This window comes from Hemiscyllium ocellatum, chromosome 12 (assembly GCF_020745735.1).
Source record: "Hemiscyllium ocellatum isolate sHemOce1 chromosome 12, sHemOce1.pat.X.cur, whole genome shotgun sequence".
Lineage (NCBI taxonomy): Eukaryota > Metazoa > Chordata > Chondrichthyes > Orectolobiformes > Hemiscylliidae > Hemiscyllium > Hemiscyllium ocellatum.
In genome coordinates this window covers 53,318,542-53,339,101 of record NC_083412.1, presented here as the reverse complement: position 1 = coordinate 53,339,101, position 20,560 = coordinate 53,318,542, and the positions used below count along the sequence as shown (strand labels likewise).

The 20,560-nt window shown below is 39.7% G+C and overlaps 1 protein-coding gene across 1 annotated transcript in view; it reads right to left on the bottom strand.

Moving 5' to 3' along the window:
• Positions 1–20,560, bottom strand: part of usp9 (ubiquitin specific peptidase 9) — a 275,529-nt gene that overhangs the window by 231,186 nt on the left and 23,783 nt on the right. Inside the window, exon 2 of the mRNA XM_060833551.1 lies at positions 5,688–5,941. Coding sequence (XP_060689534.1) covers positions 5,688–5,783 — 96 coding nt within the window. The 5' untranslated portion in view covers positions 5,784–5,941. The remainder of the gene's footprint in view (positions 1–5,687; positions 5,942–20,560) is intronic.

Below are 20,560 nucleotides of genomic sequence, written 5' to 3'. Positions count from 1 at the left end.
CCCAAGTTTTTCCAGCAATTTTGGTTTTTCTGATTTCCAGCATCCATAGTTCTTTGGTATTTCTATTCAGAAGCTGCCTCTTCAGAAGGTGTTAAGCAACTTGACGGGGTCAGTGTGGAAAGGTTAATTCCCCTCATAAGATTATGGCCTCTGAATAAGCAGTTGCCCTTTTAAGAGATGCAAGGTGGAATTTCTATCAATGAGTAGTGAACTTGTGCAATGCTCTCTCACAGAAGGCTGTCGAGGATGGGTGTATGACGTTCATTCCCAGTGGGGATACAAATTTTAATCAATTAGAAAATAAAGGGTTACTGGGTTAAGGCAGCAAAGTGGAGTTGCCAGTTATCAGATTAGCCATGATTTCAGTGAATGGTAGAACAGACTGACTGGATTGAACGGCCTAATTCTTCTGTTTTACTGGTTAACATAATTTGCAAAAATTCCTGAGGAAAATAGACAAAATTTGTGGTGATCTAATATGTACTGTCTCAAAGGATAGTGGAGACACTGTCCAAAAATAACTTGCAAAAAATGGAAACATTCAATATTTGAGAAAGTCAATTTGTAGGACATTGAGAAATAAACAGAAGGTAGAATTCAAGACGTTTTTTAAAATTGCCAAAATAGTCAACAGACACGATTAACCAAGTAGCCTCCTTTTATCCTGACATACACTTTGACTGAATGAAATTAGCTGGGGAAACTTAACAGCTGTACAGTTTATGAACATAGAGGTCATCGAGTCAGATGTACAGCATGGAAATGGACCCTTCAGTCCAACCTGTCCATGCTGACCAGATATCCCAACCCAATCTAGTCCCACCTGCCAGCACACGGTCCATATCCCTCCAAACCCTTCCTACTCATATACCCATCCAAATGCCTCTTAAATGTTGCAATTGTACCAGCCTCCACCACATCCTCTGGCAGCTCATTCCATACACATATCACCCTTTGCGTGAAAAAGTTGCCCCGTAGGTCCCTTTTATATCTTTCTCCTCTCACCCTAAACCTATGCCCTCTAGTTCTGGACTCCCCAACCCCATAGAAGAGACTTTGCCTATTTACCCTATCCATTCTCCTCAATTTTGTAAACCTCTATAAGGTCACCCCTCAGCCTCCGACGCTCCAGGGAAAACAGCCCCAGCCTGTTCAGCCTCTCTCTGTAGCTCAAATCCTCCAACCCTGGCAACATCCTTGTAAATCTTTTCTGAACCCTTTCATATTTCTCAACATCTTTCCGATAGGAAGGAGACAGAATTGCATGCAATATTCCAACAGTGGCCTAACCAATGTCCTGTACAGCCACAACATGACCTCCCGACTCCTGTACTCAATACTCTGACCAATAAAGGAAAGCATACCAAACGCCACCTTCACGATCCTATCTACCTGCGACTCCACTTTCAAAGAGCTATGAACCTGCACTCCAAGGTCTCTTTGTTCAGCCATACTCCCTAGGACCTTACCATTAAGTGTATAAGTCCTGCTAAGATTTGCTTTCCCAAAATGCAGCACCTCGCATTTATCTAAATTAAACTCCATCTGCCACTTCTCAACTCATTGGCCCACCTGGTCCAGATCCTGTTGTAATCTGAGTTAACCCTCTTCGCTATCCACTACGCCTCCAATTTTCATGTCATCTGCAAACTTACTAACTTATGCTCACATCCAAATCATTTATGTACATGTCAAAAAGCAGAGGACCCAGCACCGATCCTTGTGGCACTCCACTGGTAAATAACCAGAATTGTACATAGATTACACAAAGTGCACAACCTTGCTGCAAATAAGAAAAACAGGGTTTAAACCCTGCCTACAAAATCTGAATTCAAGACACCCCAAACAGGTGTTTCCTAATTATTCAAAACCACAGAGTGACAGCTATGACCAGAAATTATTAACATGTAGATGTAAATCACAAGATCCTAGTTAACTTAAACAGTCACAAAACTGTTTCACTCAGAACAAAAAGTAATGGTCTATATTAACAATTAGTTGTAAAATCAGTGTCAAAATAAATCATTTGTTTCCTTAAGCAGTTAACCACAACAGTCTTGCAATAACCTCCTGAAAAGTAGCACAACTCTGTTGACCAGGTATGAACAGGAATTAGTGAACTATTTTAGATTGTATAATTTAAGATGCTTTGAGGACTGAAAACTATTGTAGAATTCAAAAAAGGGCAGATATCAATCAAAACACAAGCGATCTCTACCATCAATTCACAACTAATGCTAATTAGTTACAATTCCCATATTTGATGCTTTGTGTCACTACTTGCATGCATCTCATTCCATATTCAGTATTCTATAATATCTTATGACATTTCTTGTGTTTACTCCAGAATAGTTTTGGTTTCAAAGTGAGATAGAACATTACAGCACAGTACTGGCCCTTCAGCCCTTGATGTTGCACCGACATGTGAAATTAATCTAATACCCATCGAACCTACACCATTCCATTATTATCCATATGTATGTTCAATGCCCATTTAAATGACCTCATCAGCGAGTCTACTAATGTTGCAGGCAGGCCATTCCACGCCCTTTACTGCTCCGAGAAAAGAAACCACCCCTGATATTTGTCCTAATTCTATCACCCCCTCAATTTAAAGCTATGTCCCCTCATATCAGCCTTCACTATCCAGGGAAAAAAGCCCTCACTGTCCACCCTATCTAACCCGTTGATTATCTTGTACGTCTCAATAAAGTAACCTCTCAACCTTCTCTCCAACGAAAACAGCCTCAGTTGCCTCAGACTTTCCTCTGAAGACCTTCCCTCTATACCATGCAACATCCTTGTAAATCTCCTCTGAATCCTTCCAAAGCTTCCACATCTTTCCTATAGCACGGTGACCAGAATTGCACGCAATACTCGAGGTGCGGCCTTACCAGTGCCTTGTACAGCCAAAGCATGACCTCATGGCTCCGAAACTTAACCCCCTTATCAATAAATGCCAACACACCTTCTTAACAATACCTTAACAACCCTATCAAGCTAGATGGCAACTTTGAGGGATTTATGCACCTGGACACCAAGATCTCTCTGTTCATCTACACTGCCAGGTATTTTACCACGAGCCCAGTACTCTGCATTCCTGTTACTTCTTCCGAAGTGAACCTCACTTTTCCACATTAAACTCCATTTGCCACTTCTCAGCCCAGCTATGCATCTTATCTATGTCCCTCTGTAACCCACAACATCCTACAGCACTATCCACAACTCTGCCTCCCTTAGTGTCATCTGCAAATTTACTAACCCACCCTTCTATGCCCACATCCAGATCATTTATAAAATGATAAACAGCAGTGGCTGATAGTGCAACAGACCAGAATGCCTTTACAGACAACGCATAAAAACTTTGTTACACTAACAGCGGTGTGATAGCCTTGCACTGTCAGCACTTGTCATGCCTGCGCTTCCAGTTGGAGATTTTGCATCTCATACTCTGATGTGCTGCAATGACCATTACACTGGTTTGTTCTGACTCCTCAGCTGAACTCTGTTGACTAGCATCTTGACTGTTAGTTACCCTAAGATCACTTTGCTGTTAATACTGCAGTAAGGGTGCTCAACATTCCATATTGGAACTGAAACATACAAGAGATATCTCGAGGCAGACCAATAACTGAAAACAAATCCAGATTTACTATTAATAGGTGAAAAACATGAAATCTTTAAATATAATTGAGCACTTACAGTATAACTATACTGTTACAGTGTAATTAATACCATAACAGACGGCAAAAGAATACACTGAACTGGGCACTCTAAACGACTGATACTTCATAAAGACGCAAGAACTAGGAGGCCATCTTGCCCCTTAAGCCTGTTCTGCCATTAATATCACATCTGATCTTTTTGTGGATTCACCTCAACTTAGCCGCCCTCTTACCATAAACCTTAATTCCTTTACTGCTCAAAAACTAAATTTAGCTTTAAAAACATTTACTGAGGAAGCCTCAACTACTTCACTGGGCAGGGAATTCTACAGATTCTCAACACTCTGGATGAAGTCCCTTATCAATTCAATCCTGAATCTGCTCCCCCTAATTTTGAGGTTATGCTTTCTTGTCCTAGTTACATCCAGTGGGGGAAACATCCTCTCAACTTCTATCCAATTTCATGTTTTGATAAGCCCCCACATTCTAAATTCCAATGAATATTATCCCAGTCTACTCAGTCTCTAAGATAACACCCTCAACTGAAATCTGCCGAGTGAACCTCCTCTGCACCCCTTGTAGTGCCAGTAAATCCTTAAGAACAAAACTGCACTCAGTGCTCCAGCCAGGTATGGCCTCACCAGCACCGTATACAGCTGCAACACAACCTCCCTGCTTTTCAACTCAATCCCTTTTAGCAATAAAAGGACAAAATTGCATGTGCCTTCTTAATTATCTGTTGCATCTACAGACCAATCTTTTGTGAGTTATGCACAAGGACACCAGATCCCTTTGCACAGCAGCATGCTGCAAATTTTTTTAATCATATATAGTACTTTTTAACTGTTACTCCTAACAAAATTGATGACTTCACATTTATTAATCTTGTGCTCAAACTTAAACCGAACCAAGCAACCTTTGTATTCCCAGCCCAAAGGTCTACATCAACATACGTTTTTCTTCTCCATCTCGCACTGCACAGATAATGGTTTCCTTTTCCTTCGCAAATAGGGTTACCATTTCATCTCTCTCAATTTATGATTGCATTTTAAGATGACTCTTGCTCTATATATGAGCATCTTGTCACTGACAATCATCCTTACTTTCTTACAATACTAATTTTAGTCTCAGCCAATCTTTTGTCAATTTATGCAGTTAAAGCACAGTAACATTATCCTCTATCTTTGTCTCATAACCCCATCCCAACTTGCTGAATTCTCAAAATGCTTATTCTCTTCAATCCCAACAAGATTATTCAGCAGAATGATTTTTAAGTTGCCACATATCAACGAGGAGGTTTGGTAAAAGTGAAGGCAAATGGTAAAAATTCTCCGATCACTTTACATCAAAAATTTCAATCATCAGCTTTTTATGGAAATTGCACAGGAAATGGTATCACAACAACTTAGAACACAAAGCTGACGTACAATGGTGACCAAAAACAACAGGATTTAAGATTGTGAAAAAAAGGAAGTGTGTCAATTTTTCGATACCTCCCATGACTTATATGTAGTCACTTCAAGAGTAAATCCAGTAGAGAAACAGTGCAATGTTGGAAATTGTGCCTCGCTTTAAGCAGGTGGGTGGGGACTTTTAGAAAAGTGGCAGTGGTAGATTGGAGGTACACACAGAACTGGAGACAGATTAAGTGGAGGAGTGTGGGGGAAGTAAAGGGAAGACAGAACAACAAGAGAATGAAGCAGTGAGTAGAAATGAATCCAGGGGTAAGGATGCTACACTATTCCATCACAGGCGGGCCCTTGAAACATACATGTAATTTTATCAAATCAAGTACACCCAGCTGTCTTATTTCAGACAGCAAAATAAAGTGCAAAACTTGTATTGCAAAATATAAAAAGGCCTCACTTGTGACAAGAGCATTTTTCAGAAAATAAGATTGAAAATTGAAAACTGAAAACATGAAAATACAAGATTTCAATTGTGCACATCAAGGTGAGAGAAAATAATATTCTGCGGTGCAGACAAAAAGCAAATGTGAAATATTCAAGTTTGAACGCTTACCTGATTCTGTGGGAGAGGAGGCTGAGACTGTCCATCAGGCGCCTGGCCTTGGTTGTCATTCCCTCCTACAGGAGAGCCACGGGTCGTGGCTGTCATACTCGCCACTGGACAGATCTTTGCAATTTTGTCTGGCTATGTGGTTGTTGAAAGAGAAAAATAAACTGCCTCCTCACCGAAGATGCGAAACAAATTTAGATCTGTACATAAAAGCACCACCTTGAGCCCAGGTTGTTTTGCAGAGACCATTGCACAGCCTGAAAGAAGCAAATAAATTAATGTCTAATTCGAATTGTTTCAACACAGGTAACTATTGCACAAATATTTGATGCAAGTCATTTCAACCATCAACTACAAACCAATCACCAACTGTGGTCGTGTAACCAGCAACATTGTATTTTTACATTAGAAATTAAAAATTCATCTGGTGGAAAGGCAGATGCCACTCACTAACAAATACAAAGCCCAAAAACAAAGCCAATAGAGACACGAGTGGCATGCTCCTATGATTAAGTATTTTTCAATGTATGAGATAAAATGTGGCCATGAGGCCCAACTTCCATGAATAAACAGGCAAAGAATGCACTGCGTGGAGAATATGAATGCGCAGCACCAAGAGTCATTTAGTAGCACCATTACTGATTAAGCTTCAAGTTCTAGAGACAGGACTAATGGCCCACAACACGTGGTATGGGAAAATTCCACTTGATTTTGTCTGCACCAATCCAGTGGTGAAAGATACGTTTGTCGATAACTAAATGTTAAATAACTCATGCCTAGTCTGCATGAAGGTAAAACCCTGCCTTCCAAGGTAAAACTCAGCAATGTTCTTCCATCCATCATAAGATCAGAAATGGGGATATTGAGCCCTATTTGCAGCTTCTCAAATACGGAAGTATTGCATGTCTAAATGCATTAAAACCAGAATATATTTAGGCTTGTGCTGACAATAAACATTTCGGTCACAGCAGTGCCAGGCAATGACCAGTACCAACTGGAGAGAACCTAACCATCACCCAAATGATATTAAATTATTAGAAATGAGACAATCAAGGAGTGACACTGACAAAGTGAACTTTTCTTTAGTTGTCAGAGGATATTATAAGAAGCAAAACTTATTTTTTTCACCTAAGTTGAATGCATTTTCATAAGGTGCCACAGAAAGTAAAGGCTCAACGTAGGAGGGAACATTTTGGGTCAGTGGTGCTGAGCTGTCCTTTCTAATTGGCTCTCTGGTACAGCATCTTACACAGTTCAAACTTGCCCCAGCAATTTTAATACATTTCTAATTAAGCTAATCATATCACTGAACCACAAAGATAGCCAGGATTGTGGTCCACCTCCAGCTCGTCATTGTTTTTCTTCTTGAAGATTTTCATATTGGATACAGTATTCACAGTAACATTTGTCAGGTGCAGCTTATTAACTGCCAATTAATTCAATTCTTGTCTATTACTTCAGGATCTTTTAAATTCATTACAGGAAAATACAAAATATTGATTGTCTAGTTACCGAAACAAAGGAATGATGAATGGCTCTTTTAGATTAGCAAGACATAATGAATGAGACGTTACTGATAGCCGTGCTAGAATCTAAGTCCTAAAGCCAACTTAAAGCTACAAAAGGAATATTGAGCAGTTAAGAGATAGATAAGGTTAAGTGAAATCGATAAGCAATGACTGGCAGTTGGAGTTTGTTAGGGCTGCCCATGACTGAGCAGCATAAAATGGCCACCAACTGTGATGGCTCATGCAGGACATGGCTGACAGTAGTTAAAGCTCTTGGGAAAATACTTGTTTAATGTGGCCCTCAAATAAAACAGTAGTAGATCCATGTAATCAAGGTTACTGGCTGAGATAGAATGTGCAGCTGCAGTTGCTTACATAAATAAGACCATTTCACATTATTGAGTAACTGCTCAAACTATTTAATCCGTTACAACATTAAGAGTAGCTTTTAAGATTCTTCAGATAATCATAGATATAGATGCCGAAGTAGTTCTCGATCCAAAAAAAAAATCTCCACAAGCATTACAGGAAAAGATTCAAATCAGTTTCAGACGGTAAAAGCAGCCCCCATATCATTACAGGGAGGATTAAGTCATAGGTACACAGTAGCTGACATCAGACAGTAGACTGCATGAACACATTAAGACAACTGGTTAGCTGAAGAATTCTAACATGAGGTGTAACCACATAACTTTGTTGGAACTGATCAAAGATTCAATATTCTTTTCTATTTCCTGTAATGAAGATCTTCAAAGGTCCTGAAGTAATAGACAAGTAGCTAATTAGTTGGGAGTTAACACGGTGCAGCTAGCAAATGTTACGTGAATATCGTATCCATTGTGAAAAGCCTCAAGACGATAAAGTCTAGGAAATCATGAAGGACTGGGGGTGGACCACAAGCCTATCCATCCCTCTGCAGTTGTGATAGGATTGGCTTAATTGGACATAAACTGAAATTGCTAAGGCATGCTTGAACTGTGTGGAATGCTGTACCAGACAGCCAATTACAAAGGGATAACTTGGCACTGCTGATGAATAGCAATCAAAGACGGGGAGTGTGTGCTCCAAGTTTTAACTGTACAAGTTAAAGCATTCTGAAACTTGTGTGCCTTATTGCTCTGGCGAAATGAGGCTGTAAATCGCAATAAGGGGTATCTGAAACTACTCCACGACTGACTCTTTGGAAAATAGGAGATCTAACAGAGTACAATAGAGGAGTATATGAACTTGTCCACTTTAGCAGGAAAAAAAGTATTATTGTGGAGAGAGATAGATTTCCAACCTTTGATGTTCAGAGGTATTTTCATGAGTCAGAAATGGTTTGTATTTAACACTAATTGTTTTGCTGCTGCAGAAACTCAGCAGTCCATGCACAGAGTCAATGTGTTCAGAGGATTCTGTATCATGGAGACTAATCGAAATAGAGCAGCGCCTCGACTTACGAACTTAATCCGTTCTAGGACCCGGTTCGCGAACCGAAAAGTCCGCAAACGGAATCAAAATTTTCCCATTGTTCAGATAACGTAACAACGCTTGGACGGCTGTTGACAGTGCACGCGCCAAAGACGAACTGAATGAGATCATGCGGGGCCCGAAAGCTTTTGCGTTCAAACAAACGCGTAACAAAGCAGAACAATGAAACCACATGGTTGCACACGGGCTTTTTGTTTTCATACCTTGAATTTTGTACGTACGTTGAAGCAAGATTTTACGTACAATCCTGTTCGTAAACCGATTTGTTCGTGAACAGGGTCTTCGTATGTCGAGGCGCTACAGTACATATACCATCGGTTACCAGAACAAATTTACTCCAAATCTCTCAACATAGAAGGATAAGCCCTACACATGGGTCACATCTTTCCTTTGCACATATACTAGTATTCACCATCATTTACATGAGATGTTTTCTTTTCCCACGTTTAAGCTTAATTTACAATACACTAACACAAAAATTGGGAGTTGGGGGTGGGCACTCAATCGCTCAAGTTGACCCCGAAGATCAGATTTGGGAATGGTATTGATAGTACAGAGGTAGTGTTCCTATCTCTAAGCCAGGAGGCTTAGGTGAATGAGACTTGGAGAGTTGAGATGCAAGCAGCAGAGTTTGGTATGATCTGGAGTGTTTTGTCAGAGGACTCCAGCACAGAAAAAAGAGCTGCCCCTTGAATCTGTCAGTCAACAATCATCTCACTACTCAAATCCCATTTTGATAGGGACAATATCACTGTACAAGACCGTTATCTCTGAACAAAGGCCTGGGTTCAAGCCTTTTCACATTTCTTGAATAGATATCTCTGAACAGGTTGATCAGAATTTTATTTTAAAATAACAAAACCTATTGGACTCCCAAAGTCAAATTACAACGTAAGAATACAGGAGCAAGAAACAATCATTCAGCCCATTCAGCTGGCTCCACCAGTCAGACAAGTAGGGCAACCGTATTGTCCCAACCTCTAAGCCTAGAAGCCAAGGTTTAAAGTCTCACCTGCTCCAGATGTGAGTAATAACAACATGACTGGAGAGATCAATCTTTTCTTTAAAAAATGACCCAAATACACCACATTCCTGCACATCCATCCTTGCAAACCTCTCATCGCCTTGCTACTTCTACCTTAAAAATATTCAAAAGCTCCCTTCTTCAAAAATAGAAATCCAAGGAAAAATGAGAAAATATTTCTCATCTGGCTTGCGTGATCTTACTCATCTGCGTTGACTTAAATTTCCAGTGCTTCCATAAGAAATATTTCTCAACACTCCCAACCTCATCCCTCTCACCTGAAAGGAGGACGTGCCAGCAGATCTCTGCAGCAACATAACTACAATCAATAAAAATTGCAGTAATTACAGGGATATCGCCCTGCTCACATCACTGAGTACAAGAATTGAGATGTCATGCTGAGGTTGTACAGGACATGGGTGAGGCTACTTTTGGAGAACAGTGCAGTTCTTGTTGCCTGCTGTAGGGAGGATTTTATTAAATTGGAAAAAGGTGCAGAAAAGATTTACAAGGACGTCATTGGGACTGGAAGATTTGAGTTATAAGAGGGGCTGAATAAGCTGGGACCTTTATTCCATGGAGTATAGGAGGCTGAGGTATAAAATCATGAAAGGCATAGATAAGGTGCACAGTAATGGTCTTTTCACTAGGATAGGCCAGTTCAAAAATAAAGGACACAGGTTTAAGGTGAGAGAAGAAAGATTTAAAGAGGGACCTAACGGGCAAATTATTCCACGTACAGGATGCAATGAACTGCCAGAGGAAAAAGGTAGATGCATCTAAGTTACAACATTTAAAAGACATTTGCATAGGTACATTAACAAAGGTTTTGACGAAACTGGGCCAAACAGGCCAACAGGACTAGCTTAGTTTGGCAAACTTTGTCAGCATGGATGAGTTGGACCGAAGCTCTGGTCAACTCCAAAGTGATTCATCACTCAAGATTTTAATTCAAATGCCTTCCTCTTCCAGATCAATAATTTTTACCCCTCGAAGAGTCCTTCACAGCAGTTTTTTTTTTACTTGGAGATTTTCCCTGGCACACACATTAGGCAAATCCTTCAGCCCAATTTCAAATCTTTGCAAATTTGGTCTCTTGAATCTAAATGCAAACTTTCAGACATTCCTGCTATGAAACAAAAGTTTGGCCTATTCCTTTTTCTCCCAGAGATGCTGCCAGGCCAACTTGGAATTTCAAAAGCTTCTAGGAAAGGCTTTGCTCAAATCACATTGCCATGGCAATGCGAACACAAGCCCTATACCCCAGGTAGAAATACTGATGAACTACCACTGAGATACCAACACGCATGCCAAGTCAACGGACAACTCAAAGCTTAACTCATTACAAGCCAACATTTTCAACACCTGCCCAGATCTTGGGAGACTGTGGCTCTAATCATTATTCCTACTAATGCTACTACCATTATTGCCAAACGTGAATATATTGCACTTTGTTGCATGGAAAACAATCTGACCCTTGCTTTAAATCTTGACCAGTCACTTCACATTCTCTTTATGGAGCACATGTACTATATATACTAAATTCAAGACAGACATAACTCAATATTAGAAAAACCTCAATTGTAACAATTCCTCAGGGACATTAGGTGAATGAGACTTGGGATGCAAGCAGCAGTTTGGTATGATCTTAAGTTTACACAGAATGGAAGAAGGGAGTTGGCCAAGACAGTTTATAGCAGTCATTTCTTGAGATAACAAAGGAACGGCCAAAAAATGTTTTCAGCAGAAAAATATAGATACTGCAAACTACACGCTCATCAACAAATAAATATGTAGTCATGTTAAATCTTTCCCAGTGAAGTAGAAAAGTTTCACACCACTGAACACGTTCTAGAGAGATGGTTCAAACTGGCAAACTCGCCGCCCCAACAAAGTTACTAGGTCCAACATCAATACTTGTACATCCCAAACCTCAGAGGACAATGATTTGGGCAAACACAAAGCCAACTTTCTTTATGTGCCATCAGAGAAAACAAAATCCTGCACAATGTACACATGCAGCCCAGTATTAAATGCCACCCATCCCACACAACTTTAGCAGGGTCAGAGCATTCACAGTACCCAAAGACAAAAGAAGTCACTTTCAAGGGTACATGAACATGACAAATTTCTATGGTATAAAACACAAAGCAAACAAAGCATTAAATATTTTGACACAAGTCAAATTAAGAATCTCAAAGGGCAGATAGCAAGGGGAAACAGCAACATTTTGGTCATGTCACTGGATGAATATTTCAGAGACCCAAGACAATACTCTGGACTCATGGGCTCAAATCCCACCATAATAACTTTGAATTTAAATTCAAAACTAAATCTAAAATCTTTTTTAAAAAACTAGTCTCAGTAATAGCGACCAGTATATGAGCAATCGTAATACCCATTTGAATCACAAATGTCTTTTTGTGGAAAATTTGCCACTCTCATTTGATCAACTACACATGACTACACAACAGTACATAGGACTTTTAAACATCATCTGAAATAACTGAGCAAGACAATCAAGGACAATTCAGCATGGACAGCAAATGCTATCCTACTAATGCACCCATATCCCATGAAAAACAACTTCAACCCTATGCTCATTAAGCAGACCAAACCTTCAACCACACTGAACACAATTACTCTCCATAATGAGCAAAAGGAGGTCAATCGCCTTACCCTCCATAATTAGTGAAAGGAATGCAGCTGGTAACGAAGCTGATCTGGCAGTAAGGACTCCACAGCTTTCCACTGACAGCTAACCCTCTAACCCCTGCTGCCCTCCAATCACCTATGTCAATGCACTAATTTGAACTTCATTTCCAACAAAGCCAGAGATAAATACATTCGCCCACACAAAGAACAAACTGTTTCTCTCCCACCAACTGAGCACAAAGAAACCTCCATCTCCATCTATTAAGTATAAACAGCTTATTGTTGTGCCAAATTTAGTTACTGATATTACAATTTGTCAATTAAAGATGTCATTTTAGTTTTTTTGATACAATTTACATTCAAAACACGTTATTTGCAAAATTTGTAACTTCACTAAATGCTTCTCCCTTATGCCAACAGATTGAATAAATCAAGTCCTTACAGTCTATCAACAAAAATAACCAATTTTACTGTTGGCAAATCAGGTGGTTATTTTAAGACTGCAGCTACAAACATTAAATCGTAAGGAACATATTTCAATCCAGAACATAAAACTTGAAGCCTCTAGATTAATGTGGAAATGAATAATAACTGAATATTTGAAATTTAATTTGGGAGATAAGTAGATATTTTGAACAATTATCTATAAATATTGCAGCTTTTTTTTAAAAAAGTGCAACAAACACAAAACATCAAATTCTCAATTCAAAGAACGATGGATTCTGGAAATTTTTGATTTCCTGAATCCAAAGTGAGCCTAAACATTAACTCTGCTTTCTCTTCATAGATGCTGCTGAATACTTCCAGCAATTTCTGATTTTGTATCTATTCTCAATTATTAACTACAGTAAAAACATCAGACCTAAAAATCTATGCAACACAATTCACATTGTGCTAAAGCTCATGGCTTAATCACCATTATGCAACATAAAATAAAAATTGCAATTAGAAATTGTGAAAAGTATGCTATGCTGGTTGATCCTTTAATGTTTCAAACTGGTTGCCAAAGCTGTTATGAAATTTGGATTTAGTTTGCTCCAGTTGAATTCTTCCAACTGCAACTAGTTATAAACTGATAGCACAACAAACTTACACTGATCATCGGCTAGATTTTGTTTTGTTTTACAGAAATGATTTTAAAATGAGCTGAAGTCCCTTGACCTGAAACATTAAATCTGTTACTCTCACTGATGCTGCCAGACCTGAGCATTTTCAAAATTTTATGTTGGCTTTCGTTTTTAAAATGGTTTTGTAAGTTTGGGAGATTTGTAGCTCGGGTGCTCGTTGTAGTTGTTTGCCAAGCTGGGAGTTTGTATTGCAGACGTTGCGTCCCCTGTCTAGGTGACATCCTCAGTGCTTGGGAGCCTCCTGTGAAGCGCTTCTGTGATGTTTCCTCCGGCATTTATAGCGATTTGTACCAAGTTGCATCAAGACAGTTCAAAAGGGCCACAACACACTGCAGTACACCAGAACTGCAAAAAGAGGAAGAACACCTATACAATGTATCCGCCAAAACAGATACCCACGCAATTTCATCAACAGATGCCTAAGGGAAAGACAACGGAATGAGGACATGCCGCAACCCAAAGGGCTAGCCACACTACCATACATCAAAAACAGTTCCGAACCGACAGCCAGACTACTGCGACCCCTAGGACTCATAACAGCACACAAACCAACAGCCACTCTCAGACAACACCTCACCAGGACGAAGGACCCGATACCCAGCATGAGCAAAACCAATGTGGTGTACAAAATCCCATGCAAGGACTGTACAAAACACTACATAGGACAAACAGGAAGACAGCTAACGGTCCGCATCCATGAACACCAACTAGCCACGAAACGACATGACCAGCTATCTTTAGTAGCCACACACGCAGATTACAATCAACATGAGTTCAACTGGGACAACACTACTATTATAGGACAAGCCAAACAGAGAACAGCCAGGGAATTCCTAGAGGCATGGCACTCATCCACAGATTCAATCAACAAACACATCGACCTGGACCCAATATACTGGCAACTGCAGCGGACAGCTGGAACTGACTACCAGAAGCGGCAGATACAAATCACTATAAATGCCAGAGGAAACATCACAGAAGCGCTTCACAGGAGGCTCCCAAGCACTGAGGGTGTCACCTAGACAGGGGACGAAACATCTGTAACACAAACTCCCAGCTCGGCGAACAGAACCACAACAATAGTTTTGTAATATTGTCACTCTCTTTTATAAACAGATACTTTCATTAGGTGATCCAAGACCACTGATTAAATACCACAAAATCCTCATGGCATCTAGCAGCATGGGAGATAGAGCTAGAAACCCACAAGCACCGTAATAGTTTGACAGGAATCCACAATCAGATGAATCCACAATTTTGTAAGCATTGTGGAAAACAAGCCTTCTGGGATACATAAGAACCTTGGATTAATGGTAGTGACTGAGCAGAAATAAGGTTAAGAGATCTCAGAAATGCAAGCAGTGTCATGACCATGAGATAGAAGATCCCTGCAAACAGTGCTGGAAAGGCGATCACATTGATGCCTCAAATTGCAGGTGTTGAGTGTCCACGTGGTGCTATTGATGGAGCCTCCAGTATGTTCTGCAGATAGCACATAGTGCTGCCAATGTCTAGTGTGGATAATATAAATGCTTAAGCTATCAGTTGGATACAAATTAAGTGGGTTGTTTTGCCTGTTGTATCCACTGTTGGAGCTGCACTCATTCAGGCAAATATAGCATTATTACAGATGTATAATTAAAATATTTTATTTTGCTTATGTCTTTAAAATGGACAAAATCTTATAAAATGGTTGCCAGTGTTCACACGATTCCCTCACTGATACAAGGACGAGACCATATTCACTTCAATGAGAAATCACAAGAGACCTTTTGCAATCCAACGAACATTCCCAAAGATAAGCAGAAACTCCATGATAACCATCTCCCATTCAAGAGTGAATAGTGTTGGCTCACCACAGGTATGAAACCTCTCAATGAGAGCCAAAGTAACAACTGAAGCAGTTCAACACGTTAATGAGTCTGCATTACATGCTAAGGCCAGTCCAACACCTGATATGGAAGCATGATAAAATGCTGCTATCCCAAGTGGGTTAAGCTTTAATCTATACAAAAGAGGTTGTGGATAATTTTTGGACTCAAACCAATGAGGAAAATTTGGAGAAACAAAAACATTAGATTGATTTCTCAGCTGAAGACAACTCAAGGAGGAGGGAAAGCAGTTGTTTTGTTGCCAAAACAGACCAAAGTGTCATAACCACAGAACTAATGGGGAATAGGAAATATTCTCTCTGCAAATAATGCTCAGCCACCCATGCAGGCAAATACCAACTAGCATAGCATCTCACCATAGCTTAACCTTATTTTCAACTCCATCACTTCAGAAACATAATTGAGCACAGCCTGTGAAAATTCAATGGAAAATTTATCATCTACTTTTTGTTAGGTTCTTTTTAAAAATCCTTATGCATTTGATGCAACTACAACACACCAACTTGTGAAAGCCAAAACCCTTCTCCACTACAAGCTATGGAGGAACCGTCAACACTCCTTGCAATGCTTGCAGAGCAGTGTCAAGAGATCTCCCTGAACAAAGGGACCAATTCTTCATTTAAACAGAATCTTAGATCAGTCAGCAATGCCCACAAGACAATCCCACTTTTGACTAGAAGTGATAGATTTGCAGTGCTTCTTGAGATTGCGTAATCACTTAGCTGCGTACATACAGCTTTGCTGGTTCATGTACATGTAGAAAAGAGTTGCAACTTCAGGTTGAGATCTAATTTTTCAAGAAGCAAATTTGACATACAAATATGGCCAAGACCACATGACTTTGTTCTTAGCATGATCCTCTGTACTCCTGGATTACTGCTAAAAGTGTGACAAATAATTTGATTAGATTAGACTTACAGTGTGGAAACAGGCCCTTCGGCCCAACAAGTCCACACCGACCCGCCGAAGCGCAACCCACCCATACCCCTTACCTAACACTACGGGCAATTTAGCATGGCCAATTTTGATGAGCTTACAATTGTGGTCAAAAATTTTCAACTACATCAACTGCCAGACCGGTTCAAAATTTATCCCTTTTAACATAATCGTCATTTCACAAAACATAAGGGAGGGCATCTTTACATGTCAGATAGGTTGGTTAGAATGAAGTCAATGAAGTCAAGTGGACATTTCTCTCCTGTTGGTTTTCCAATCAACTGCCTTAAGCCCAGTATGACATACTGTAGCTTTCAAAAGTTGGTTAGCTCAACGGTTATGGCATGATCAAGTCATTTGATGTACACTGATGTTCAGCATATAATTCCGCACCTTTACTGCCCTCATTGCTTCTTTCAAGAAGTATTCAACATCAACAGTAATTGATTTACCAGCAGGGGGTGGGGGGGGGGTCCAACTATGGCACAAAGCTGTCAACCCAGTAGAACAGGATCTAGATTCAAGAGCCCAAATTTGCAAAGATTCAGAATTGGGCTGAAATGAGTCTGAGACATTATACAAACAGATAGTTAGGTGGAACCTTGAGTAATTTGCAGCACAATTCCAGCATGGTTCAAAGAGGTTAGTAAGGAGTTTGCATGATTAATTGCATTGTTTCTGATACATAGAGATTTGCTACAACCGAGTAGTTTGCTTGGCTACTTTAGACAGCAGTGAAGAGTCAACCAAATGACATGTGGACAGCCTGGAGTCACAAAGAAGCCACCGCAGGAAAGAAAAATGACAATGGAATCAGATGGGCTTTTACAATAATTTGGTAGTTACATCATTGAGTCATAGAGATATACGGCACAGAAACAGACCCTTCCGTCCAATGCGTCCATGCCGACCAGGTATCCCAACTAACCTAGTCCCTTCTGCCAGCACCCGGCCCAAATCCCTCCAAACCCTTCCTATTCATACACCCATCCAGGATGCCTTTCAAATGTTGCAATTGTACTAGCCTCCACTACTTTCTCTGGCAGCTCATTCCATACACATACCACCATTGCGTTGCCTTATAGCTTTCCCCTCTCAACTTAAACCTATGCCCTCTATCTGTGGAGTCCCCCACCCCAAGGAAAAGACTTTGTCTGTTTATCCTACCCATGCCCCTCATGATTTTATAAACCTCTATAAGGTCACCCTTCAGCCTTCGACACTCCAGGGAAACAGCCTTCACCTATTCAACCTCTCCCTGTAGCTCAAATCCTCAATTCTCAAAACATCAATCACTACAGAGCAATATCTTCAATTCCAATCTTACTCACTGAATTTAAGTTCCACTAGTTGCAATGGGATTTGAACTGAATTCTCCAGAACATGGAACATTAGTGCAGGAACACAGCCAGTGTTCAACTCCTCCTATGTGCACAAGCAGATGAAACATCTGAGGATTCTGGTTGACACTGCCACTTTCCAAATATTTGTTATGATTAATTATTAAAAAGTACATAGATTTGTCAGAAAAAAATACATTTGTAATGAGCTACTATCCAAGGTTCAAAGAATGAAGGCTAAATGCTCCTGGCATTCAGTTATATGGATGGATGTTTGGAATCTTAGATGGTGAACAAAGGTTAGAATTGTGCATTGCTATGACGGAGCAGCATTGGGAGTGGGCAGGGTCTCATAGCTGCATGCGAGTGCTAAGATAACACCCCTTGCTTTCTGACAAAACATCAGGGCCCAAACTGTGTAACATCAAGCATCCCCTTCCCTTCTCGTCACCATTTCATTTTTATGTTATGCCTCAAACAAATTATTACAAACTTTTTGATAAGTGACCACATTTCCCCAATTTTCAAAAGATCATGGCAGACCAAGTTTTAGTTTGACAAGCTACCCATTTCCGCAAACTGTTACAATGTATTTCAGTTGACGAAAAAAATACACTTAGAAATGGCTGTGTCACTAAGGGAATCACCAGTCACTATAAATTACTGGTGGTCTCTAAGTGAATCTGTTAGATTCAACCAGAGCTAAATTCTCTTTTTTAAACAAAAGGTTGCTCAGAAGAAACTCAAATATTCATGAGACATTCATCTTGAGTTGAAACAAGAGGATCTTAACTGCAACTCAATGCTTCCCAAACTCACTCAACGTGAGCCTATTAACAGGTTTGAAAATTGCCCTGACCCCAGAGAACTGAGAAAATGGAGGAAATGCTCAGAGATCATGGAAGAATGAAGTATTTTAATATTCCAGGACTATTAAAAATCCAAGCGCTCTAAGGTTTTTTGAGATCACAAATCAAACTTCAAAAATCAGTTAGTTTGGCCAGGCCTGCTATAAACTCAAGATTTAAAGCAGCCTAACTGCTGTTAACACTCAAAACTCAGTATCAGCTGCTGCTCAACTCACCACTCCACTGAGGTTCATGACTCACAGATTGAGAAACCTGGCTCAAGAAAATCAGAACCCTGGATTTCTCTTTCTGTAAACCTGACAAGGTTATTTCGTGATGAATATTCCTGTGGAACATCATTTCTTATTGATATTCTTGGCTTCTTTCTTATTAAAAATGAATCTCCGTTTTAGTAGGTAGCAATTTTTTTTGTATAGGAAAACTTGCCATGCAATCAAAGCCATTAATTATGGCTTTTTAAAAAAAAACTCTGGGTGAATTCAACTAGAATACACACACCATGGACACAATGATTCCAGTAATTTGCTCTTTCAATGGCTCTCAGTACTTTTTTCACCAAACAAGACGTGTGACTGACAGAAAATGGGTGACTTATTTTGTACCAGTCAATGACTCAATGGAGAGTGTAATTGTTCAAACTATTCTCTATTCGTGAACAGCTTGCAGTTAGATTTGCCCTTGTCCATGTAATCTCCACAATATCTTATTCTGCAAGCTGATGGGAGTGAAAGCTAGACACCATGTCTAGCCACTGCACTGAGTAAGCAAAGTCAGTACCACTGACAAGACCAATGTGGGCCTGGATTAGAAAATCAGCAACCCAAATCTGTCCACTGCCACATAACTGTCCCACTGTGTTGAATGCTTCATACACACTTGCCCTACTCATCCCACTTCCATCACCTGCTTGCCACCCCCTTCTCTGTTCCATTCACATCTACACAAAATCAGAACACTTCAATAAATGAAACTTGTATTTTAACATACCTTCAAGTCTTAATAAGCTAATTTCTGCATGATAATTTCAATATTCTTTAATACAAGCAATAATCTGTGGAGTCACTAGCAGTGACAGTGCAGCAATTTGTACATGGTGTCATCCATTCAATATATTCAGATAAGCCTCCAAACAGCAAGGTGGTTCTTGAAAATGTTAGAGGAGTTACAAAACAAATTATCAAATCTATCATTTAACCATTCAGCTGCCCTCAGAGGTTTTTGTGATATTTGTATAAAGAACAATGAGTGCTACTGGTCTTGTCATTATTTGGACAGCAAGTGTATGCACCGTTATCAGGCTAATGGGAGCCAATGATTCAGGCTACCTAAATAGCAAATTCCAAGTGTACGTTAATCTCATTTGACCAGCAACTAAGAAATATAGCTCCAGAACTAGAGATTTTCCCGTGAAAATGTATGCAACTTCCTCTACTTTTGAAATTGAAGACGGAACAAAATTTAATGAAATGTACAAGAAGAACATGAACGAAAGGATATGCAATGGTACCTAGTATTTAGAATTGCGATGGAAGGGTGGAGTGGCATTCACAACTAATGGGATTAAAGCTGCCTGGAATTTGACTGAAAGAAGATGTGGGATCCTATTCTGCAACAAATTCCAAGGATGTCTACAATGTAGACCAAAAGACCTGCTAAGACTTGCCATCAGGGTGGCAGTCTCTGCTCCGGCATCACAAGTTTTGTTATTTAAAATTCAATGGTTAATGTTTTGTTTTAGTTACAAATTAGTGTCTCTATTCACCCCTATTTACAAACCCAAATATGCTCACGCACAAACACTATTTAGCATTAGAATTAATGCTTAAGTTAATCAATTACTTTTATTAAAGCAATTCAAATTGGAATGATCAAAAATTCAAGTCTCAGCTTGATATATTTTCGAAGTTAACACATGGAAGTTTAATTAAAAATTATAACTATTTGAATATAAGCTAGACCAAATAGTATCAGACATGTGCCAACAGAAATAAGTCTCTCAAGGCAGCTAACTGGCTTTTACAAATGAAGAAAATGAAGGTCAAAATTTCAAGT